Source organism: Peromyscus eremicus, chromosome 23 (assembly GCF_949786415.1).
Source record: "Peromyscus eremicus chromosome 23, PerEre_H2_v1, whole genome shotgun sequence".
NCBI classification, from domain to species: domain Eukaryota; kingdom Metazoa; phylum Chordata; class Mammalia; order Rodentia; family Cricetidae; genus Peromyscus; species Peromyscus eremicus.
In genome coordinates, this window is record NC_081438.1 from 15,376,770 (window position 1) to 15,401,847 (window position 25,078).

Genomic DNA, 25,078 nt, shown 5'->3' on the forward strand with positions numbered 1-25,078 from the left:
GTTACCCTAGCTCTTGGGAGGTGGAGGCAGGAGGATTATGAGTTCAAGGCCAGCTAGCTACAAAGTGTGCTCAAGGCCAGGCTGGGCTACATGAGAGACCCTGCTTCGAAATTAAAAAAATATGAAACCAGGGCCTTCAAGTTGACTCACTGGATAAAGGAAATTGCCAGGACCAACAACTGACCCAAGTCCCCTTCCCAGGACTTGGGAGACAGAGGCAGTCATTTTCTAGGAATCTGGGGCCAGCCAGAGCTATATGAAACCCTGCCTCAAAACCAATACCTGGGACTTACCCCGCTTTCCCCCCCCACACACACACTTAAAAAAAAAATTACACTGGGTTTCATAGGGTAATCTTCACACAGCCTATAGCCTATGTTTTGGGAACCACCCCTTTCCCAGCATCCTCTCCTCCTGTTAATCCCCTTTGCTCCCCAGTCTGCTTTCATGACACCTATAAGATGTATGGTTTTATGTATTTATAAAGTCCAGGGCCCAAAAATAGGAGAAAATCTGTCTTTCTGCGGTTGGCTTAATCTGCTTAGTAGGATAATCTCCAGTTCTGGTTTTCCTTAATGGTGAAAGAAATCCCCTTCTTACATAAACCATTTTCTTTACCCATTCTCCACCTGGATGGGAACCCGGCTGCTTGTAACAGCTTAGTGTCTGTGATGCTGTGCCTTGGAGTCCTCTGGTAAATACCCAGCAGTGGCATTGCTGGATCTTAAGGTAGACCTTTGCAGGGTTCTGAGATGCCTCCATATTGATTTCCACAGTGGCTAGACTGGTTTCCTTTCCCAGTATTGGTGTGTGCAAGAACTCCAGTTGGCCCAGGCTATGCTGAAAATCTGAGACCCACCCACCTCCCTCTGCCCCCCAGTGCTGGGATTAAAGGTGCACACTAACACACCTGGCTCATTTGCTATTTTTACATACAATGCCATTTGACTGAGGTGAAATCTCCTGTGGTTAAGATTTATTTTTATTTTACACATGTGTGTACCTGAGGAGCCAGAAGACAGAATCAATGAGATCCCTTAGAACGGGAGTTACAGATGGCTATGAACAGTCACGGGGGAGCTGAGAACCAAACCCAGGTCCTCTGAGAAAGCAGCAAGTGCTCTTAACTGCTGGGCTATCTCTCCAACCTCTCATGTAGTTTTGATTGGCATTTCTCTGACGGCTCACGAGGTTGGGTTTTACTTTTATTTATGTGTTTATCTGTACACAGTGTGTACAGTGCTTGGACAGGCCAGAAGAAGGAATTGGATCTTCTGGAACCGGAGTTACAGGTGGTTGTTAGTCAGTTGTAGGTGCTGAGAATCGAACCCAGGTCCTCTGGGAGAGCAGCCAGTGCCGTCTTGACCACCTCATAAATCCTGGCTGAATATTTTGCTGTTTTGTCTGTTGTTGCCCACTTCCATTTCATCTTTTGAAAACTGTCCATTTCATGCCAGGCGGTGGTGGCACACGCCTTTAATCCCAGCACTGGGGAAGCAGAGGCAGGCTCTGTGAGTTTGAGGCCAGTGCTCTGTGAGTTGGAGGCCAGCCTGATCTACAGAGCGAGTTCCAGGACAGCCAGGACTACACAGAAATAAAAACAGAAACAAAAACCACAGAACTTGCTGTCTCTGGATGCCAGACAGGACCCTTGCAACTGGTCTCCTCCACCTGTCCACCTGTGTGGAACAGGGCTCTGGGGTGATAGTCGTCCCTCACTGGGGCCAACCTTTCAGGAAAAGTCCCTGGATCACAGAAGTCACAGCACCTCCTGCCCAAGATGCTACGAGGCTGGGCAGGTGCACCGGGGGAACGGTCCACTTTCCTGTCCCAGTGTAGCCCTGTACATCCACAGGCGCTAATGTCACCTGAAGACAGTCACAAAGAAGGCACCCATGGTCAGGGCAGCAGTGAGCTTGGCTCTGAACTGGGCTTCCAGGGCCGCAGCAATGTCTCCTGGTGTCAGCCTAGGAGGCGGCTGGCTATGTAGCTGAGTATGTGGTCATCAGTCAGTGATTGGGGGCCAGCTCTTCTCAATGTCGGCGTGCATAGCCTTTGGGAGCCACTCACAGTATTCAGCCAGCAGGTCTGTGGGAAGAAGTGGCCAGGGTTAGAGTGCCAGGCCAGGGACTTGCTTGGTTGGACACACCACCATGGCCCATGGATGGTTGGGTCCTTCCACTGAGCAACATCCCCCCCACCCCAGCCTGGTCACAACTCACATCTGGGGCTTTTCTTCCATGCAGCCAGCAGGGCATCACGGGAGTCTGCCTTCTCAGCCACCAGGGCTCTCAATAGGCTCTCTGTCCTGGGTTGCAACCTGTGGACAGGGGCAGCTGAGTAGACCCAGAAGCGTGGACAGCTGGTGGGACCTGTCACTCCGTCCAGAAAGCCTCTTGTAGCATGTAGGGTTCACCGGCACCCCTCCCTACTCATGTCCAACCAGCCCCTTAGGGTACACAGATGTTCCTTATCATGAGGGTACACTGGACTAAGTTAGGCCCTACCACCAAGACTGGGGCCCATATAATAAGGAGGGGACACAGAAAAGAGGAAGAGGCAAGACTGGACTGATGTAGCCACTAGGAGAGAGACAGGTAGGGAGAGTCCTGGGCAGAGGTGCAGGGGTCCCTGCATCTTTCAGATAACTCCAGAATGAGAGAGGCTCCTATAGTTGTCACATCCCCAGCATACATGACTGACAAAGGAGCCCCAGAGGAGCCTCTCTGCCACCGCCTGCCTTGACAGTCTCGGCACACACTGTTGTACCTGGCCCAAGTCTTCAGCATGGTGCTAGGGCTAGACAGCAGGTAGCTCTTGAATGAAACCAGCCTGCGGAAGACCTGGTGAGAGAGCACGGGCTGGGTGAGTGGGACCTGCGTTCATGACACCTAGGAAACAGGCCGCAGGAAGCCTAAGCACCTACCTGTCCCTCCAGCAGAAACCGTGCAAAGTGCTTGTAGCGGTCAATGCCTTCAGGAAAGTCCACCTGGACGGCAGGGAGTGGCCAGCCCACGCGGTCTGGAGGATGGGAATATGTGATAAAGAGACCATGTCACACCCATCCTCCCAAGCCCATCAGAGGAACAGGAGGGCTAGGGTGACATCCTCAGGCACAGGTCCAAGAGCAGGGTATGGGCTGAGGGTGGTCGGACCACCAAGGAAGTGGCCCCAACTCACAGAACACACTAGCCCGGTGGCACAGCACCCGTCCTGACTCTGGACAGTAAGCAGGGGCTGGCTCCTCCAGGGGTGCATCGAACTGGCAATAGGAAGGCAGCAGGGATGGGATCCACTGGATTTCCACAGTGGAGACACCTGAGGCCAGGAGAGGGCACAGTCAGGAGGTCTCCCATGCTCTCCCAGTCAGACAGGGTGCTCCTCAGGGCCCACTGATATCACCCTGTGACTTGAGTCTGGGCCACTACGCAGTACCTTTCATGTACATTTTGGTAGTCTCCACGATTTCCTGGTAGACCACAAACTCAGGCAGCTCCCTGAAGAGCACAGAGCTGGGATGGATGAAGACAGGGTCATCCAGGAGAGGGGTCTGCAGAGAGAGGTGGATGGAGGCTCAGGTCAGAGAAAAGTCTGAGCTCTCCGAGCTCTCTCGGCCCTTCAAGTCTAACCTTCAGGATCCAACCATCAAGCCAGAAAGCCAAGGACCAGGTACTACCCAGGATACATTGCTCCTTGGCCATCAACAGAGCTGAAGCATGGGGCTGGGAAGAGGACTGAACGAATAAAAACACGTGCTATGCAAGCCTGATGACCTGTTGGATGTCTGCCTGTATGTGTGTGCCCCCACACTAAAATAGTCAGAGGGCTAGGGCCCAGTGCGATGGCTCAGTGAATAAAGGCCCCTGCCACCAAGCTCGGGAATATGAGTTCATTCCCTGGGACCCACATGGTGGAAGGAGAAAAAGGATTTCTGAAATCCTTCTATTTCCATATGTGCACCACAGCACCACACACACAAAGTAAAACGCAATCTCCGTGTGGGGGCATAGCCCGGAACCCTAGCACTTGGGAGGCTGAGGCAGGAGAATCAACCTGTTTCAAAAACAGAAGGTGAGGCCCTGGTGTGGACGGACCTCAGAAATACAGTGCTGGGGAAGGGGGGTAGCCCCAGCACACCAAGCACCTCCTAGAGAACTGGTTAGTACAGGAAAAGCCAGAGACACTGGGCGGTGGGTAGAAAGAAGGCTCCGGTTTCTCTAGGGCAGAGAAAAGCGTCTCAGTTGACTGTGCTGATGCTACCATGCTGAACACAGTAAAGTCAGGGGTTGACTTTATGGTGTAAATGCATCTCTAGAAAGTAACCTTGAAGCTGAGGGGGACACCTCAACTAACCCTCAACTAACAGCCCCCACTTGCTCTTTGCTGGGGCTCCCCCAGAGGTCATGAGGCCTGGGTCCCACCTTGTAGGCATTCCTCCACTTGGGGTCTAGCAGATCCTCGTTCTGAACCCGGCGGGCCAGGTGGTCACCCAGGCCAGCTGCCATGATCTGCCGCAGGTAGGTCACCTGGCTCTCAGTAGGTGGCTGCATTTTGGGGTCCAGGAAGAGCCCAGCCTCAGGGCACACTGCGTTGACTGGGAGGAGGGTGAGAAAGATGTGTGTGAAGTAAAGGTCAGAGGAGGTCTGCCAGGCCTTCAGGAAATCACCCAACACCTGGGCCCTGCCCACATAGTGCCTGATTCTGATGCACAGGTCAACAGTGGCTCAGCCCAGAGCCCTTCCAAGGCCACAGCCTAGATTCTTATGCTTGCAAAGCCCTGCCAAGGGACAGGCTCCCAGGCGGTAGGATAGTTACAGGAACCTCAGCCTTATCTGTCCCATCTGCTGAAAGGTGGCCTGCAGAGACCTGTGGCCCCACATGACCGCCTGTCATTAGTGGTTGTCCACAATTTCAGGCTGCTGCCTCTGAGGATAAGGCTGCATAAGTATAACAGTGGACAGGATAGCAGGCCCCAGTGACGCCCTGCTACTGGGAAAGTGTGGGCCAGAGAACAGCTACTGGTCCAAGAAGCCTGGAGCTGCTAGAATAGCACTGAGTTTCCAATTAGCCTTTGAGATGGAGGAGGCTGTACAGACGCCACCTGAACCCAGTGACCACCCTGTATCATAATGTGGGGACACTCCTTGAGTCCTAGATGCTGTTGACAGGAGCCACCTGTGGCTAAGAGGAGTATGAATCTTGCACCCACGAGGCCAGAACTCGGGACATGTGGGAGGGAAGAAAGAGCCTGGCTGGAACAGGGAAGAGGACTGAGGGGTGTGGCCAAGGGGCCAAGCCTGAGGGACAGCCTTCTGGGTGAGTGTGCAAAGGATCCTGTCTAAGGGTACTTGGAGTTGACTTGGGGTTATGAGTCCATCTTAATGGGCAGGTGAATGAGCAAGTGTTGAGTCTCCATCACACCAAACCCAAGCATGTGCAGAGTGGGGACCAGCGGTCTGCCCATACTGTCGCCTAGGCTGTACCTGCGGTGGTCAGCTGGCCACGCAGGCGCCGGATCTCTAGCATGGCCTTGTAGCGCAGTCCGTTAGCATGGCAAAACTGGGGTGAGCAGCCGGCGTACTCACAGGCTCCCACAGCACCTGTGGGGCAGGGTAGGGTGTTCTCATTGGTTGGCTCCAACCCACTCCAAGCTTCCAATCACCCTCCTTCACGCCCTAGAGGTGGCACCAACCCAGCAGCACCATGAGGTCCCCAAGCTTCAGAGATGCCCCTTGCCCGGCCCAGGTCCTCTTCATCTGGGCCACCCGGGCTCGACGGCCCTTCAGCTCTGCAAGCTCCTCTTCACTGGCGGCTGGTCTGTAAACACACGCATGGCCCGCGGGCCTTCAGCCCACTGCCCTCAGGGACCCTCTGACCATCAGCGTCTCCAGACCCCCCCTCCCGCTTCACCCTTTCTCTCAGATCCAGCAGCTCAGGCTCTCCAGGCCACCAGTGACTTCAAAGAGAGCACAGAGGGCCCCGAGGGACCAGGCTGTCACCAACCCACCTGTCCAGCTCCTCGAAGAGCTCACGCACAGTCATGGCAGCCACGATGGCAATGGTGTAGGGCAGGCAGCCGTGCTGCTGGCTCAGTGCTAGCATCTTGGCATAGCGGGGTGCCACAGGGAAGGTGGACATGGTCCGCCCCAGTGCGGTGATGGGGCAGCTCAGCTGTGACATCTGCAGCTTCTTCATCCTGGGGACAAGAGTCACAGTGGGTAGGAGCCAGGGAGCCTGCACTTGGGAGGCTCCGTCCATGCTTGGGTCCCCCTCGCCCTCCTACCTCTCGTCTTTCCGAGGTGCCTGCAGGGCCCCCAGCGCAACCAGCAGCTCCTCGGCAGCAATCAGGGCCTCCACGGACGGGGGTGTGGGGAACGGGAAGTTGATGACCTGGGTACAGGAAGGAAGGTAGGAGAGGGGCAGAGTGATGCAGAGAAGCAAGGCCCCATCAAGTCACACCAGCTGTACCAGGTACTGGTCCCTCTTCCCTCCAGCTTGTCCCCAGGCCATGGGTCATGCTAACTGGGACATGGGTCCTGAGTGCTCAGGAAGTTGTCAAGATCTCTCCAGGTTCGTGTATTAAGATGACCCCGAATTAAACCTACTGTGTGCCAGGGGTAATCCTTGTTGACTAAAATCTAGGAGTTTAAAAGCAACAACATGCCGGGCTGTGGTGGCGCACACCTTTAATCCCAGCACTTGGGAGGCAGAGGCAGGCGGATCTCTGTGAGTTCGAGGCCAGCCTGGGCTACAGAGTGAGTTCCAGGACAGGCACCAAAACTACACAGAGAAACCCTGTCTCAAAAAAAAAAAAAAAAAAAAAAAAAAAGCAACAACATACAAATCATCATAAAATACTTAGAAAAACAGCCTTACAATTATGGTATTATGCTTGAAAAACATAACCGTGTCCAGAGGTATGAACGTCAAGTTCTCAGTGATGACCTAAAGTATTTGAGTTTTCTTAACTCTGAGTTGGTTGGTTGTAACAAAGGAAAAAAAAAAAAATCACTGGGGATTCCCACTCCTCCTTAAAGGGACAGAATTTTTTACGAGAACTCATCTCAAGAACAGGGCATAGGTCTGTGCCACTGCACGAAGTGAGGGTACAGTCTTTTTTTTTTGAGACAGGATTTCTCTGTGTAACAGCCCTGGCTGTCCTGGAACTCACTCTGTAGACCAGGCTGGTCCTGAACTCACAGAGATCCACCTGCCTCGGCCTCCCGAGTGCTGGGGTTAAAGGCGTGCGCCACCACCGCCCAGCAGTCCTTTGTATGTTTAAGGCAAGCATTCAACCAATCAAACTACATCCCCAGGCAAGGGTATATATCCTTTATTTTTTAAATTTTTTTTTAAATTTATTTATTTGTATGTGCATGTGGGTGCACATGTGCTATTGAGCAAGTGTGGAGAACAGAGAACATGCAGGAGTTGGTTCTCTCCTTCCACCACGTGGTTCCTTGAATCTTAAGTCATCAGGCTTGGTAGCAGGTCCCTTTACCTGCTAAGCCATCTCCCTAGACCAACTGAGAATATAGTCTGAGTTCTGGGATAGGACCAGGACCAGACGCCTTTTTAGACACTTCCGAGATGTGTTCTTGAACAGAGGCTGTCTCTTCCCTGCCTTGGTTTCCTTCTCTATTAAGTGGTGTCCAGCTGTCATGTGACAGGGCTAGGGCACGGCATGCAGCATAAGCTGACCTTCTTCGCTGGATTACTCTGTCCTGGAGTGGGGACAGGAACCCCCAACTCCGTCTGCGGACCATGCCAGGGAAGCCAACATCCAGGGATCAGCAGGACACCTCAGAGTGCCCATAAGCAGTGTGAGACCTGGCTGTCCATAAGCCTCTGTCCCCCAGGGCACCTTCTGACAAACCTGGGGATATCACTTCGTTTGGTTTCCCTGGCAGGCGCAGCTCGGGGATGATGGACAGACGGGGAAGGCAGAAGGGAGGTTACTGCAGACTAACCTTCTCAATGTTGAGGGCTTTCATCTGCAGGATCAAGTCCTCCACTGGTCTGCGAGTGATCTCCGGGGGAGGAAACTGCTCAAAGTCCCCGAAAACAGCTGAGGAATACAGCCTAAGTCGGGGGGAGTAGGGACCACAAAGAAAGTCAACCACACCGCTGGGCCCAGCCATGGCTGCCACTCACAGGGCCAGGTCCTTGCCTCAGCAGTGGCAGTGAGTCCCACCTCCAGCTACCCTGACTGTATTCCCTTGTATTTTCTTTTTTTTTTTTTTTTTTTTTTTTTTTTTTTTTTTTTTTTAAAAGATTTATTTATTACATATACAGCATATATGACTGAAGGCCAGAAAAGGGCACCAGATCTCATTACAGATGGTTGTGAGCCACCATGTGGTTGCTGGGAATTGAACTCAGGACCTCTGGAAGAGTAGTCAGTGCTCTTAACCTCTGAGCCATCTCTCCAGCCCCCCCTTGTATTTTCTAATCTGTCCCTTCTGTCAACTAAAATGGTACTGGAAGAAGAACAGCAACAGAGCTGCTCAAAGTGACGTCATTAGGAGAAACATTGACCGGTGACATAATGATGAGGACCCAGCTCCTGGACTCAGAAGAGCCCACCAAGCCATTAGCAGACACACAGAGCCTAACTGAGAACTGAGGAAAGGTCTGAACAGCAGTTCCGGAAAAGGCACAGAGGCAGGCAGTGCCCGAAGAGGCTAAGGGTACCTTGCCTGAGGGAAACACAGACCCAGAGCCAGTGACAGAGAGCCTGCCTCACGCATCTGCACACAAACAATGGGGCGAAGGTGGGAGATGAGAACCAGGGCCCCTGGCTAGCGGCGGCTGCTTCCTCCATTATTAAGCGTTAAGCCTAGAGCTCCACAGGGCCAGGGATAAGCACAGACATCCAAACACAGGGGCACATGTGTTCACAACAGGAAAAATGTGCAGCAGAGATGGACAGTAACCATGGGACAAGAAGACAGTGGAAAGTGACTCAGCCACCAGGAGAAACATGTCAAGATGAGCCCGAAAACTCATCACACTGGGTGGTGGAGCCTGACAAAAGGTAACCGCTCACGGGGGTGTCCACACGGAGTGACCACTCACAGGAGTACCGTTTCAATGGTGGCAACAGCTGCCCAACTATGAAAGCGTTTTAGAAAGCGGATTACTCCTGAATTGGCTGTGGACCACTGATCACAAACGGCAGCCAGGGCAGGGTAAAGCAGCCAGCAGTGTGGGAAGGGCTGTGGCACTCCTGAGGACACAGGGCCCTCTCACTGCAGAGGGCAGCAGCAGCTCTGCTTCTCAATGCCCACACTGCAGGAACAAGGGGCCTACCTATAACAGTGGCCCGGCTCTGTCCGGCCTGCACGACCTGCCCGCTGGTCAGCGGATGCCTGGGAGACCCAGGTGACACGGAAGGAGGACACGCCTGTGACTCGGTCGTAATGGCGTTTTTTAACTTTCCCACAGTCCACCACATACTTGATGCCGGGGATAGTAAGGGATGTTTCGGCCACATTGGTGGCCACGACGCACAGCCTTGTCCCCTCTGGAGGAGGTTTGAAGACCTGGGGAGGGGGTGGGTGGGTAAGAAAACAGATCAGGTGAAAACCCGAGACGGCCAGTAGACAGGTTGCTCTCAGCTAGACAAGTCACTGCTGTCCACCAAGCTCAACCATCAGTTGTGGTTTCTATGGCTCCCTCCACTATCGGGGACTGGCCAGTTTTGTAAATAGATGGAAAAGCACCTGAGGCCTGACCCACCCTGTCTCAGTGCTCTCGAGAGCTGTCGCATTACCTGTGCCTGCTTCTCCGGGGCCAGCAAAGAGTAGAGCGGGAGCACGTGAAGGGGCACGGAGGCATCTGGCTGCTCACCTGCGGCCAAGCATGGGACACTGGAGTCCAGGCTGGACAAGACGCCACAGGCATAGGACTGCCTCTGTCTGGCAGCTACCCCCACCCCCTCAAAGGAGAGGCCCAATCCCAGCCCCAGGTTTGAGGGCTCATGTTCAGATACAGTACTAGGAAGCCCCTGAATGTTGTTACTACTGCCCAGCATGGGCCTGTGATGCCTGCCCCAGGGCATCATCCCCCGAGAGCAAGCTGGCCCCACCTGTGTGTCTGGACAGTGTGGCAGGCTATACTTGTATGGAAGGAGCCCTTTCTGGACACAGAATCCACAGGCGATACACAGCCTATGGTGGGTTCAAACCAGTCTTGTGAGCATCTGGGACCACAGATGTGTGCTATCATACCTCGCCCAAGCTGGACAACAAGGAGCTGTCCCATCAACATACGCAAGAGACTCTAGACCCCTTCCCTGTTGCATGAGGTCTGGGTCAGCTCAGGAAAGGTTAGCCTAGGGATGGTGACCCCGGCACTACCACAAGTATTAGGACCTCAGGAGACCCCCATGGACAAAGCTATCAGAAAGGCCCACTCTCTGTGCTCACATACCAGCAGGAGCCAGGATGTGTCTGGTCACATGTGTGAAGATGGGACTCAGATACTTCCGGTCCCAGGGCCAAGCGGCCCATCAAGCGGTAGGGCTCAGCAGACCCACGCTGAGATCAAGAAGCAATGAGCCCGAGGGTAGCGCTTTGCCCAGCCACACACCTTCGTTTGCCTCACTGTCGCCCAGGTCCAGATCCAAGTCGGAGCCCAGGGCCTCCTCCTCCTCGTCGTCCATCTCTGCCTCCCTGTCCTCATCGCCTTCGCCTGCTGGCAGCACAGAGTAACTGTCCAGGTTGATCTGGGGCAATGCCTGGGGAGGACATGTCAACACCACGGGGTCAGGCAACCTGGGTGTGAACACAGAGGGCATCTCCTCACAGGGACCTACAAGGTGAGGTCAGTGGACAATAATCTCAGTTTCCCAGATTAAAGATTCACAGCACTTGTTCTTAAAGAGGACCCGAGTTTGACTCCCAGCACTCACATGGTAGCTCACAACCATCTCTATTCTAGTTCCAGAGTATCTGACTCCCTCTTCCGACCTCCCCATGCACCAGGCATGCACATGGTGTATACATACATACACACAGCAAAAACTCATGCACATAAAATCAATCTAAAAAAATATTTCTTTTAGGGCTGGAGAGATGGCTCAGAGGTTAAGAACACTGACTGCTCTTCCAGAGGTCCTGAGTTCAATTCCCAGCAACCACATGGTGGCGCACAACCATCTGTAATGAGATCTGGTACCCTCTTCTGGCCTGCAGACATACATGCAGACAGAATACTGTATGCATAATAAATAAATAAAATCTTTAGAAAAAAATTTTTCATTTAAAAATTAGGTATGGGGCTGGAGAGATGGCTCAGAGGTTAAGAGCACTGGCTGTTCTTCCAAAGGTCCTGAGTTCAATTCCCAGCAACCACATGGTGGCTCACAGCCATCTGTAATGAGATCTGGTGCCCTCTTCTGGCCTGCAGGGATGCGTGCAGGCAGAACAATGTATACATAATAAATAAATTAAAAAAAAAAAAAAAAAAATTAGGTATGAATTAGGTGTGGTAGTACACATCTTTAATCCCAGTATTCTAGAGGCAGAGATAAGTAGATCTTAGTGACTTCAAGGCTGGCCTGGTCTACATAGCAAGTTCTAGGCCTGCCAGGGTTACATCGTGACATTCTATCTGAATAAGTAAACAAATAAATAAATTAGATATAAGCATGGGGTCATCCCACAAGGCTGCTGTGAGTAGCCACAATTGAGTAGCCACACCACTGACACTGTATCCAGGTATCAGGGTGCCTGGGGTGGCCTCTCCCCTGGCCTGCCCCCAGCTTCCGACGGCAGATCTCCCAACCTCAGCAAGCAGTCATGGCTCTATTGATGCTCCAGGATCCGCCCAGGCAGGCCCTGTGTTGTAAATCACAATGCACCCCCACCTTGCACCGTCCATGGCCACCCACCAGAGTGTGCTGTGGAACGGGGCTGGAGCAGCGTAGCCTCAGCCACCTTAGATGAAATAGACTTTCATTCCTCTCTAGTGACATGTAACCCACACAGCTCCACGAAGCGGGCAACTGGACAGCAAAGAGCTCCACAGGCCTCCACGTACCATGGCCTGGGCCTTCTTGGCCCTTGCCCGGGACTTCTTAAACCTCCGCATCCCTTCTGCCGAGTCCTTCTCCTCTTCCTTTTCTGCAAAGGGGGAAGAAGGTGGGAGGAGACTCCTGTGGCCAACGTGGGCAGCTGGCACTTTACCCCTGCCACCCACAGCAGAGCTGCTGCAATGATGAGCGTATTATTCCGGGGGCACAAAAGTACAGGCTCTCCTCAAGGACACCGAGGTGGAGGCCGACATCCCAACCAGGGCACCAGCCGCCAGGCCCAGGGGTAGGGGTGGAGCGCTTTGACGGGGACCACGGGCCAGTTACCTTGTGGCTGGGAGCAACGGGTGGGGAAGGCCTTCCTGAGGCGGCGGCAGAGTGCATGCACCTCGGCCTGTCCTGTGAGGAACACCAGGATGCCGCCTGCAGAGAGAACCCAGCCAGTCACTTGGCAAACTTACCCTTGCAAGAAGTGCCTGCTGAGAGGCTGGGAGAACCAGGAGCCAGGGAAACAGGTACTGGGTAGGAGGGAGCCAATTCCCCTAGACCAGCAGAACTGTGAGGGGCACCTGACAGGCTGCCACACAACAGACTCTAAGGGACAGAAGCCGTCCATGCTTGCTTCTTGTTTTGTTTTGTTTTTTGTTTTTTTGAGACAGGGTTTCTCTGTGTAACAGGCTGTCCTTGAACTCACAGAGATCCACCTGCCTCTGCCTCCCGAGTGCTGGGATGAAAGGCGCACGCCACCACCGCCCGGCACGCTTGCCCTTTTTGAGAGGAAGCTTCCACACTCCCACTTCCTCCTTAGATGTGTGTGTGCGGGGGGAGTGGAGGGGGGCTCTGGGGCTTGGGAACAGTCACCATGCCACTGTGGTTTGACCGTGCCCTGTGCTGTTGGAGGATGGAAGGCAACCCCGAGTCTTCAGTGAGGAAGGAATGTGCCAGTCCCATCAGGCCTCACCTGCAGGCAACATCCGATGGATCTTGCAGACCTTCCGGAAGCACTCGCCACTGTAGTCATCCAATGGGGTCCGCTTGTTGAAATGTACCGTCACAGGAAACTGCCTGGATTCGACCTGTGACAGGTCCACAAAGGTACAGGAATGCTGCAGCTCGGGGCATCCTCTCCATGACCACCTCTGAACCGACCCCTAAGACTGCCAGTTTTCACATATCAAGGTCAGGTGGAAGCCAGCAGGGGCTTACCCAAATCTTACCTTGATGACTGGGGGAGGTGTGGGGAAGAGCCGCTGATTCTGGGTGAAGTCCTCTACCCGAAGTGTGGCAGACATGATGAGCAGCTTAAGGGGCAGGTGCCTCTGTGGAAGTTTGGTGACTCAGGCACAGCACAGACTGTGCATGTGGAATTATGTACCACTCGGCCCCATGGTTACATATAACCAGCAACTGCATTCCCCAGGTTGCCCCCAGGAGAAACAAACACAGTCACAGGGAGCCTGTGCACTGGGGTTCTGCAGGCGACACAGGCCGGAGCCCTGGACATGAAGCCAGCTAAAGGGGCCATGGCAGGATTCCACCTTCATGAGACAGTCAAATGAGGGATGGGGTCAGCACTGGGATGGGGGAGGGGCTCAGCCGTGGGAGCCAGAGTTTCTTTCTGGAGGGACATACAATATTCTAGAACTGGCTAGATGCAGAGGCAGGTGGATGTCTCTGAGCAGGGAACTCTCATCCTGCTTATAGTCACTTTCACTCTCGGGCCACATTTTGGGGAGATTGTCACTGGCCCTTAGGCCTCCCTGGTACTCACTGCCTGCCTCTTTATCTACCTCTAGTTCACAGATCCTGAATTTGCCTATTGCCTGCCACCCTGGCCGAAGGGTGACTCCGGGAGGGCAGGAATGGTAGATCACCCTTTCCTGGTCACTGTCCATCCCCAGTGCCTTTAATGTGGCTGGGTACATGGCACTCCCAGAACACCCACCTCTGCACTGAGCTGGTCTGTTGAAGGACAGAAACAGGGCGCTCATCAGGTTCCCTTCAGATAGCATGTCCCCAAAGCCAGTCCCTCACATTCACTGTCTGAGCACAGAGCTGGAAATAGGAGTAAGCTCAGGGAGGAGGAGGAGGCCTGAGGAGCAGAGGGCTCAACCCAGCAGCCCCATGAACCGACAGAGCCTGAAGCTCTGAGGGTACCCTTTAGCTGGCTCCAGCGCGGCCTTCCTAGCCTTAACCTATTGCCTGAGCCTCTTGGATGTGAAGAGGTCACTCACTACACATGACATTGGATCAGGACCTGTGAGTTAGTAGAGGCAGCACAGAATGATACAGCCTGGCACTGGCTGTGTCTTCTGGGACCCCTCCCAGGCCAAGCCCCTGACAAGGTGGCATTAGTCTGCCCTCCCTGTGTACTCTCCACAAACCTTGGTTCGGAGAGCCACAATGCGGGACAGGAGGCCGAGAAGGATGTCTGTGTAGACGCTCCGCTCATGGGCTTCATCGATGATCACAACCTTGTATTTCAGCAGCAGGAAGTCCTGAGGGGGTGGGGAAGCTACATCAGAGTGCCACCAAATCCCCCAAATCACAGGCACTGAACCACGTAACCAAATTCCAGACTGTTTCCACTCCCTCAGAAACTCCTAGAGGCCCCTGGGGGAAGCAGCTGTGGATCCTGACTGCCCGCAGCCATTGTGCATGGCCAGAAGCCATGCTGCTATTGCATACTGCAAATTCTCCTTTTTCTCTTCATTTTTTAAAAAAGTTTCCTGTTGTAGGGTGGGGTGGCGCACGCCTTTAATGCCAGCACTTGGGAGGCAGAGGCAGGTGGATCTTTGAGTTCAAGGCCAGCCTGGGCTACAGAGAGAGTTCCAGGACAGCCATGTCTACACAGCAAAAACCCTGTCTCAAAAAATAAATAAATTCCTTTCTCTACCTTACTTACTTTTGACAGGTTAGCTATCCCAGGTTAGCTTTGAACTATGTGACCAAGAATGACTTTGAACTTCTTTTTTTTTTTTTTTTTTTTTTTTTTTGGTTTTTCAAGACAGGGTTTCTCTGTGTAGTTTTTTTTTTTTTTTTTTTTTTTTTTTTTTTTTTTTTTTTTGGTTTTTCGAGACAGGGTTTCTCTGTGTAGCTTTGCGCCTTTCCTGGGACTCACTTGGTAGCCCAGGCTGGCCTCGAACTCACAGAGATCCGCCTGGCTCTGCCTCCCGAGTGCTGGGATTAAAGGCGTGCGCCACCACCGCCCGGCTGACTTTGAACTTCTAATTCTCCTGCCTCTAGCTCCTAAGTAATCAGTTCTCAACCTGTGGGTCATGACCCCTTTGGGTCGAATGACCCTATCATAGGAGTCACCTAAGACCATCTGAAAACACAGATATTTACATTACAGTTCATAACAGAAGCAAGTTTACAGTTGTGAAGTAGCAACTAACTAATTTTATGGTTGGGGGTTACCACAGCATGAAGAACTATATTAAAGGGTCGCAGCATTAGAAAGGCTGAGGACTACTGTCTTAAGTGCTGGGATGACAGGTGGTTTGTTTTTTTTTTTTTTTCCTGTGATGCCAGGGCTGGAACCCAGGGCTTTGTGCATGCTAGGCAAGCTCTCTACCAACTGAGTCACATCCCCAGTCCCTCTAGGAAAAGTGAGTGTGCAGAGGAACGTTGCTCACTCACCCCATGCCCTCTCTGCTCACGCTGATCCTGTGCCCTCTGTTACTGACAACTTCTGCTTGCAAACGATTCTATGAGGCACTGGCACACTGAGCAATAACTGAAGCTCCAAGAACGGACCTGGTCAACATCACCCGGGGCAGGCACAGTGGTGATGACACCAGGTGACACTATGCTCCACCCCTGCGTGTCCTGGGTGAGACCGGAGAGGGGACCTACCTTCTGGATCTCTTTGAGCAGCACACCGTCCGTCATGAACTTGATCTTCGTTTCTTCTGTCACGTTCCCTTCGTATCGGATCTGGTAGGAGACAACCCTGTGGGGAGAAGATTCATCTCAGGGCTAGTGACATCTCCAGAGCTACAGGCGGCTTTGACAACACTAACACTGTCCCTTCCAGGGAGACGGGAGGACCCTCCCCAGACATGCTCGTCCCAAGCTCTGATTTCTGGGACCAAGGACGAGGGCAAGATTGGGTGATAAGCAGAGTCATGTCACCATGCACTGCAGATCCAGGACAGAGCATGGCAGAGCTCACTGGGAGACAAGCAGGTCTTCACTCCCAGAGCCACACACTGACAAGATGGTTCAGGGCTGGGCACAGGTGGCAGCTACTGACCAAGTCCCTACGGTATCTGGGGTTCCTTACTATCTCTATTTGTGGACAGGTAAACATTTCACACGAAAAAGTTAAAAGTTTAGGGTTGGGGGAGGGGCTTGGTGGCTGCCTAGAACAAGTAGGGCCTAAATTCCATTCCCAGCACCACAGTGTAAAGAAATGCAAGTCGCTGGCAGAGGGTTTTACAATCAGAATTCTGGGTTTACGTGACCTTACACCACTGGCTCCTTAGCTGGCAGCCACTTGTTCACCAGGGTCCAACAGATACACTGCCCCTTGACAAGTGCTGGGTGCCCAGCAGGTCCCTTCCCTGCTCCACAGCGCCTGCCTCCGCAGGTTAAAAGGACTCTGCCGGACCATCCCTGGGGTGAGGCAAAAATGACTCCCACCTGCACCCTCCTTCCAGCAAGACTGCAAAGAGCCCCTATAAACACCCCCCCCCCCCCCCAGGAATCAGGGCCTCACCGCTGTGACAGATTCATCTCCTTGGCCACCCGCTGGGACATGGCTACGGCAGCAACTCGGCGGGGTTCGGTGACGCCGATGATGCTGTCCTCGCTGGAGAAGAAGACACATTAGTCATGCCCGTCTGTCCTGGAGTCACCCTCACTCCAGGGTCACCAGTCACTGAAGAGGAAACCCATGGCACAGGGTACAAACATCGCCCAGTGTCAGCACAGCCACAGAACAGCCAGGAGGCCGCCCACATCTCACAGCACCGATGGAGACTCAGCAGAACTTGGTACACGGCTGGGACATGTCTCTAAGGGACACTGTGAGGATGAGGAAGTTCATTGCTGCGTGGCACTTCTGAACAGATGCGGTACATGTGTGAACCGCTAAGTCCAGAGGAAGCCTGAGTTCAGATAACACGCACGACAAACACACCCTGTGATGCTGATGGAGAGGAGGCCCAGCTGAAGGGAATACTAGAACTGCACAGCACCTTGGCAACTTTTCTGCCAACTGAATTAACTTCATAGTGAGTTGAGGTCGGTGGCGGGGTACAGAAAATCACACTGAGTGTACAGAACCCGGCAAGAAAAGATTCCACGTGCACAGACTGCATAATGCACTTGTGAGAGGATTCCCCTCAGCTTGGGTGGCTCACCCAGACTGCACTCTTAGAGGAGTCTGGCCCTCTGACCATCCTACACACCAATCCCTCTGCTCGATGCCATGTGCCAAGGGGACACGCCACAGTGGTGAGCGTGAGTTACTGAGAGCAGTGACCTGACACGCAGTGGTCCTAAGAGGCTCACGGGGTGCCACAGTAACACTAGGAAACACATTACTCCACGTGCCTGACACTGCGGTGCTTCAGTCACTGAAGCCACGTGGCCACAGAGTTTAGTGTCGCCATCCCCATTTCACAGATGACAACAGGCCCAGAGAGGCTGGCAATCTGTCTAACGTCACACAGTAGAGCCAGGATCGTGTCTACTGGAGCCCAGGCCCTCAGCTGTTTTCGGAACCTAAGTGTCCACTGTCCCCAGGGAGTAGAGGGACATCCCTGGCCCAGCCCCACCTGCTGTAGCCTGCTTCGTAGAGAAACTGGGGCACCTGTGTCGTCTTCCCGCTGCCGGTCTCGCCGCACACAATCACGATGGGGTGCTCCGCCACCGCCTCCATGATGGCTTGCTCTTCAGCTAGGATCGGGAGTTTGAGCCGCTCTTCCTGGGGGAGAAACCAGAACTAGAGGGAGGGGCTGCAGAGCAGCAGGGTCCTGCATGGTGCAGTGTCTAAAACGGACAGCCAGGGACCAAAGAGATGGCTGGGTGGTTAAGAGCACTGGCTGCTCTTGTAGAGGACCTGGATTCGATTTCCCGCAGTCACATGGCAGCTCACAACCACCATCTAAAAGTCCAGTCCCAGGGGAACCAATGCCCTCATCTGACCTCTGCAGGGACATATGTGGTGTACATACATACAAGCACACAAAACACATAAAATAAAATTTTAAAATTGTCTTTTAATCAATAAAATAGCCCGGGGTTGGTTGAGCATGCATCTCTCTTTTTTTTTTTTTTTTTTTTTTTTTTGAGACAAGGTTTCTCTGTGTAGTTTTGGTGCCTGTCATGGAACTTGCTCTGTAGACCAGGCTGGCCTCAAACTCAGAGATCCACCTGGCTCTGCCTCCAGAGTGCTGGGATTAAAGGCATGCGCCATCACTACCCACCCAGCAGTAGCGCACGCACCTTTAATCCCAGCACTTGGGAGGCAGAGCCAGGCGGATCTCTGTAAGTTCGAGGCCAGCCTGGTCTGCAGAGCGAGTTCCAGGATGGTCAGGGTTATCACATAGAGAAACCCTGTCTTGAACGCCCCCCAAAATAAAAAAATTAAATAAATTAAAATAACAAGCACAGCCAGCTGGTACTGAATGGCTGGGGAGAAGCAACAGCCTGGGCCCTAGAAACACTGCTATACCCAGAGCCCCACAAGGTAGGCATGACCATGTCCTCCTTCCTAGAAGTAGACAGAGGCTCCTCTCCACCAAGATATCCCACCACCCTGAGTCTCTAACCACATGAGAAGAACACACCTGTATTTCCGGGGTGCGGTTGACAGGGATGAAGACAGCAGGCTTGGCCAGGGGTGGAGGTGGAGCAGAGGCTGGCGACTTTGCAGGTGCGGAGGTCGCAGATGGAGGGGGCTCTGGGGTGGGGGCAGGGCTCTCGGCCACAGAGGGAGCAGGTGGCAGATGTGCTGTGTTCGTCTCTGTGCTGCCCCCAGGTTGCTCAGCTGTGGCCTCGTCAGTCTCTGAATCCCCTGAAGACTCAGATTCTTCCTCTGTTGATGAAGACCTGCGGCGCTTCCGGTGGGCCCCACCAAGGCTACTGACTTTCTCCTGGCCTTGGGTTGCTGGCTGGTCAGGCTTCCTCCTGGAAGAGCGTGCTTCAGTCAGGGACCTTAGGACATCTGACATGGCTAGGGTCAGAGGCCACACCCCATCAACCCCAGGCCCTTTGCACAGGCTGTTCCTACTCTGAGACACACTTTCTGCAGGTTGTCACACTCACATGTCTGCTCAAAGTCACCTACCAAGGAGACTGTGTGTCACTGGGCTCAGTCTCAGGTGCCAGTCCCTTTCCTCGATGCCCCCTTGTCTCTGCCTTACCTTTCAGCTTAGTTTTCTGGTGCAGCGAATTTGAGTATTTGGCTAACGAACACTTGTGTCTTCCAAAGGGGTAGGAGTATTTTGCTCCTTGCTCTACCTCAGGTCCCGTGAGGCTGGGGCAGTGCTCTGAACAGAGCAGTTGTGGGGTGCTGTGGATACGGCTCTGTATGCCGTGAATGAGTTGCTCTGATTGATTGATAAATAAAACGCTGACTGGCCAGTAGCCAGGCAGGAAGTATAGTATAGGCGGGACAGGAGAGAGAATTCTGGGAAGTGGAAGGCTGAGTCAGAAGACACTGCCAGCTGCCACCATGAGAAGTAAGATGTAAAGTATTGGTAAGCCACAAGCCACGTGGCAACTTATAGATTAACAGAAATGGGTTAATTTAAGATATAAGAACTAGATAGCAAGAAGCCTGCCAAGGCCATACAGTTTGTAAGTAATATAAATCTCTGTGTGTTTACTTGGATCTGAGTGGCTGCGGGCCCCAGCGGGACTGGAGAAAACTCCAGCTACAGTGGTGTGTGTGTATTTATGCATGCATGTTGGTCTAGGGTGTGCTGCCCTGCAGGAATGCCAGCTTGGGGTGGTCCCCCCGGTTGTAATGATCAAGCCCAGGTGGGAAGTGGGCTTTCCATGTGAAGCCTCTGAATTCTTGATGTCACCTGTGCAGAGTTGAGCAGTCACCACAAAGCACCTCAAGAGAACCTCATAGGAAGTGGGGCCTTTGAGGAACGGGGTCAAGGGCATGACTGGTGAGAAAATATGACCTACTTGGGACATATAAGATGCCAGGCAGGTGCACAGCCTTTGCCAGAAGAGCATTCAGCATGTATAACCCTCCACACGCTCCCACCCATGCAAAGCAATTGAGCTGTGAGCCCCCTCAGGCTCTGTGACTCACTCTTTGGTATGATACATGCGGTCCCCAGTGCCCAGCTTGGCCGTGGTGTAGAAGAGACTCATTTCAGCCTCCGATACTTGGACTTCGCTCAGCTTCTGGAGCAGTTCAGCACGCTGGGAAAGGCATGAGCACATTAGCTACCAGGCAGCTACTGACCACCGACTGGGTTTCAGGCCTCCTCCTGGGAGGAGGCCAGGCTTGAAGGGGGTCTCAGCTTAGTTAATGCTGGACTCTAAACTGTAGGGCAGGATGTCACCCCCCAGCTACGAGGTCTTCAGGACAGACAGGTTAGCTCTGCCTTCAGCCTTACAAAATCCAGGGTCAGGGGACACAGCTCTGGAGCACCATGTGATGTGACCACTGGGCTGTCCCTAATCCCAGCAACCAGACTAAATAAAGCATGGCACCCCTTGCTGACCTGGAGATAGACACGATCACTCATTTGGCCAGTCCCTAGACTACCCACATGGCCGCATAACTCCTTTCACTCCGTGTGAGCTGTGGCAGTTTTGGCTTCATTGACTTTGACATTGTACGTTCATGTTTTACACACACACACCTCTTCACAGACACGTCACGATTTTTAAATCAGGCCAGCATGCTCAGAGCCTCGGATGCCACGCGTAGCTAGTGGCTACCGTGTCACTGTACAGACACAAAACACTCCCCTCCTTTCAGGAAGTTCTACAAGACATCTTTGCTGCAGAGAGTACATGGAGGGAGAGAGACGCCTGAGCCCCATGATCTGGCGATTTGGGGCAGACCGGCCACGGCGAGGCGTACCTGGCTCTTCTTCTCCTTCTGCTCTAAGACTTTCTCTAGCACCTTCCTCTCCTTCTTCGTCAGCGGCTTCCTCTGTTTTTTTGAAGGGGGCGGGGCCTTGGCCTTCTTCTTCCTCTTCCCCGGCAACACCAGGGCATTGCTGGCATCCACCCCTTTCAACACATCCTTGTCTGAAACGACAGCCTGTCTCACTAGGGTGCAGGAGGTCACGGAGCGTCCTCGATGCTCATTCACGACAAGTATCAAGTTAGGTCACCCTCTCCTGCAGGTGGTCTGCGTCACCTGTGAATCTCTGAGTCTGCGTGTCACAACTGTTATCATTACCAAGCTATGACGTTCTATAGAGGCTGAGGGATGTGGCTCAGGTGGTAAGGAACCTGGCTAGCATGATCAGAACCCCGGGTTCCGACTCCAGTACCACATAAAACCAAGCATGGTGGCACACCCCTGTAATCACTTGACAGGGGAAGGCGAGATGACCAGTTCAGTCACCCCTGACTATACAGGCTAGCCTGGGATACATGAGACCCTAAAGTGTGCTCAGAACTAGGCTACTGAGCTGTGGGCTGTGCCACATCTACTTTTAAATTAAGAGCTAGGGGGTGTACAATTCCACTGAGGAAAAGTTAGGTTCCATTTCATAGATATGAAAACAAAGACCGAGGTATGAGGTGACTGGACCCAAACCTTAACAATCACAACAGACCTCATACATCTACTTTTTTTTTTTTTTTTTTTTTTTTTTTTTTTTTTTTTTTTTCGAGACAGGGTTTCTCTGTGTAGCTTTGCGCCTTTCCTGGAACTCACTTGGTAGCCCAGGCTGGCCTCGAACTCACAGAGATCCGCCTGGCTCTGCCTCCCGAGTGCTGGGATTAAAGGCGTGCGCCACCACCGCCCGGCCCATACATCTACTTTTAAATTAAGAGCCAGGGGGTGTATGATTCCACTGAGGAAAAGTTAGGTCCCATTTCACAGATATGAAAACAAAGGCCCAGGTATGAGGTGACTGGACCCAAACCTTAACAACCACAGTAGACCTCATACTTCCAGATTCTTCTCTGATGTCCTTTCCTACAAATTCACCACCTTCCTGGTCCACTCAAGGGATCAAAGAGCACCCTCAGGAGGCTTCCTCCAACAGATGGTGGAGTTCCATCTGGGAACATGTTTAGTCTCAGGAGCCTGGAAGGCATACTTGAGTCTACTGGATTGCTTTTCAGCTCACTCTCCTCCCAGGCCAGCCTGACCCTGGTGGCTATGTCCTCTAGTACTCCAACCAACGCCCAGTCCTCCCTTCTGGACCTCAGGCAGTATCTGAGATGGAGGGTAAGTCCTCAGGAGTTCCAAGTCAGGACCCTCCTCCCAGAGCTCCTTCACGGCTGGACTCTTCACATTGAGCCAGGTCAGACTTAAATAAATACCATCTTTACAGAAAATTGTTTATGCCCCTGAACTTGCCTGCCTAGAGCAGTTGAATCAACAGCTGCTGGGTTTCCATCTACTCTGAGCCCCCAAGCACTCGCATCCAAAACTGAGCTGATGTGGCTCCCCTGAACAGCCCACATCTGCCTTCCCCAACAACCTGGCCAATGCCCATTCTGGGACTCATTCTTATCACCTCTGTACTTGGGCACAAGCCCAGGCAATCAGCAAATCTAGCCAGCTCTCCTTCAGAATACACCGGAATCCAAACACCACCTCCCTGGTCCAAGCATCCACGCCAGCCTCCTACCCCATCATCCTTCAAGCTGTAATGCTTTTCTGTAATGCCACAACTAACATGCCACTGTTACATATTACCCTACACTCTTCTCCTATGCTCCCTTAGCTCCCCACTTCCTCCGTTTTAGAGGTCGGGGATTGAGACGGGATCCTGCTTTGTACCCCTAGCTAACCTGGTACATGCTACAAAGCCCAGCTAGCCTCAGAGTCACATCACTCCTGCTTCAGCCTCCTTAGTGCTAGGTTTATAGGCCAATTCTCACATACACAGTCTTTTGTTTGTTAAGACGGGGTCTCACTGTGTAACCCAGGCTGGTCTCAAACTTGTAGGGATCTTTCTGCCTCAACCTCCCTTCTCTTTAAAGTCTCAATCATCTCCCCACAACCCACAGATCCCGATGCCCCCTAGTCTCTGGGTTTCCTCCTTCATCTTCACCTAGGCCTCCTCAAGGACCTGACATCACTCTTTCCATGGGAGGCCTTCCCCAGCACACCACCCACTCCCATCTTTGGCTCTCTCTCTCTACTATCTACCTGCATGCCTGCCATAGCCTACGCATTTTTATCGTGCCTCTCTGCCCGTCTGTGCCCGTCTGATCCGGATAACCAGGCATGCCTGGAGTGACAAGAGATTTCCATCTCCTATCCTGACGTCACTACTCTCGGAGCCCAGAACAGTGTTCCCGCGGCTCACAAGTGCCCCAGCACCCAAGCATTGCTAGCAGCCTGGCGCACGGCTCACAGGTCTGGGCTGAAACACACATTTACGAGTCTCTGGCAAGGAGATGATTATGGAAGGCCTGGGAATGGATGCAAAGACCTCATCTGCGCACCAAACTCCCGCCAGCCTCCCCACGTCGCCGTACAGACAGGCTGTCACGCCCCCCTGCTCGGGTCACGTGGAACCCGGCTCCCACTCCAGCGACCCTCCTGGTCCCCGGCTCCTCACCCTCGAGCTCCAGCCGCACGGGGGGCGGTTCGGGGCCCTTGGCGGGCCGCGTTTCCGCCTGCAGCCGCCCCTTCACGTTGTAGCGGCGGCGCAGCTTCCCCATGGCGCCTCCGCCACGCGCGCGGCTCCCTCGGCAAAGCTCCCTGAGCGCACTAGAACCAATGTGCGAGACTTCCGGGTTGCGCACGCGCAAGAGCGGAAGCTCGGCGGCTGAGGGGCGGAGCTAGAGTCCCGAGCATCCGGAAAGGGAGGCCGTAGCGGAAAAGGCGGGGCGCACTCTGCCTGTGGGCGGGGCCTGTTTCCTAAGGGTCTAGACCTGCTTGAGGAGCCTGAGGATCAAGCTGTCCTACAGGGTGGAATCTGAGGACTTTTGAACTGCATAATAATATTAATTGGGGGCTGAAGAGGTGGCTTTGCGGTTAAGAGCAGTGGCTGCTCTTGCAGAGCACCCGGGTTCGATTCCCAGCACCCATAAGACAGTTCACAATCTCCTATAACTCCAGTTCCAGGTGCCTGTCTTCTGGCCTCCGTGGGAACTGCACTAATGTGCACACACACTCAAACATAAAGTATGCCAGGCGTGGTGGCGCACGCCTTTAGTCCCAGCACTCGGGAGGCAGACCCAGGCGGATCTTTGTGAGCTCGAGGCCAGCCTGGGCTACAGAGTGAGTTCCAGGAAAACCGGAACTGTTTCACAGAGAAACCCTGTCTCTAAAATAATAAATAAGGAGCCGGGCGGTGGTGGCGCACGCCTTTAATCCCAGCACTCGGGAGGCAGAGCCAGGCGGATCTCTGTGAGTTCGAGGCCAGCCTGGTCTACCAAGTGAGTTCCAGGAAAGGCGCAAAGCTACACAGAGAAACCCTGTCTCGAAAAACCAAAAAAAAAAAAAAATAAATAAATAAATAAATAAATAAATATATATATATATATTATATATATAAAATCATCAGTACATGCCTTTAATCCCAGCCAGCACTCAAAAGACAGAGGTAAGCAGATCTCTGTGAGTTCAAGACTATCCTGGTCTACATATATATCTACATAGTAAATTCCAAAACCATAGCTATATAGTGAGACCTTGCCTCTAAAATGAGGGCAGGGAAGGATAAAGGGAGGACTCAGTGGTTAAGAGCATTTGTTGCTCTTGCAGAGGACCTGGTTTCAGTCCCCAGCACCCACATAAGTGGTTCACAACCATTCCTAACTCCAGCAACCTCTTCTGAAAGGGTACTAGATATACATGTGGTGACGTATAGCGTGCAGGCAAAACACTCATAAATAAATAAAATCTTTAGTATTAATTTG

At 53.0% G+C, this 25,078-nt stretch overlaps 1 protein-coding gene across 1 annotated transcript; it reads right to left on the bottom strand.

The window, feature by feature from the left end:
• Positions 1–961: 961 nt before the first annotated feature.
• Positions 962–23,944, bottom strand: Dhx37 (DEAH-box helicase 37). The gene is made up of 27 exons (XM_059249369.1): positions 23,773–23,944; positions 21,102–21,271; positions 20,319–20,431; positions 18,838–19,177; positions 17,824–17,972; positions 16,761–16,853; positions 15,896–15,992; positions 14,422–14,535; positions 13,255–13,356; positions 12,999–13,113; positions 12,365–12,460; positions 12,046–12,128; positions 10,594–10,741; positions 9,776–9,852; positions 9,313–9,545; positions 7,971–8,082; positions 6,284–6,390; positions 6,008–6,196; positions 5,693–5,817; positions 5,484–5,600; positions 4,422–4,594; positions 3,436–3,550; positions 3,181–3,318; positions 2,927–3,021; positions 2,770–2,843; positions 2,223–2,320; positions 962–2,088 (listed from the first exon to the last, which is right to left on the bottom strand). Exons 1-27 carry the CDS (start codon positions 23,873–23,875, stop codon positions 2,006–2,008), a joined length of 3,459 nt encoding a protein of 1,152 aa, XP_059105352.1. The 5' UTR covers positions 23,876–23,944; the 3' UTR covers positions 962–2,005.
• Between the last annotated feature and the right edge of the window lie 1,134 nt (positions 23,945–25,078).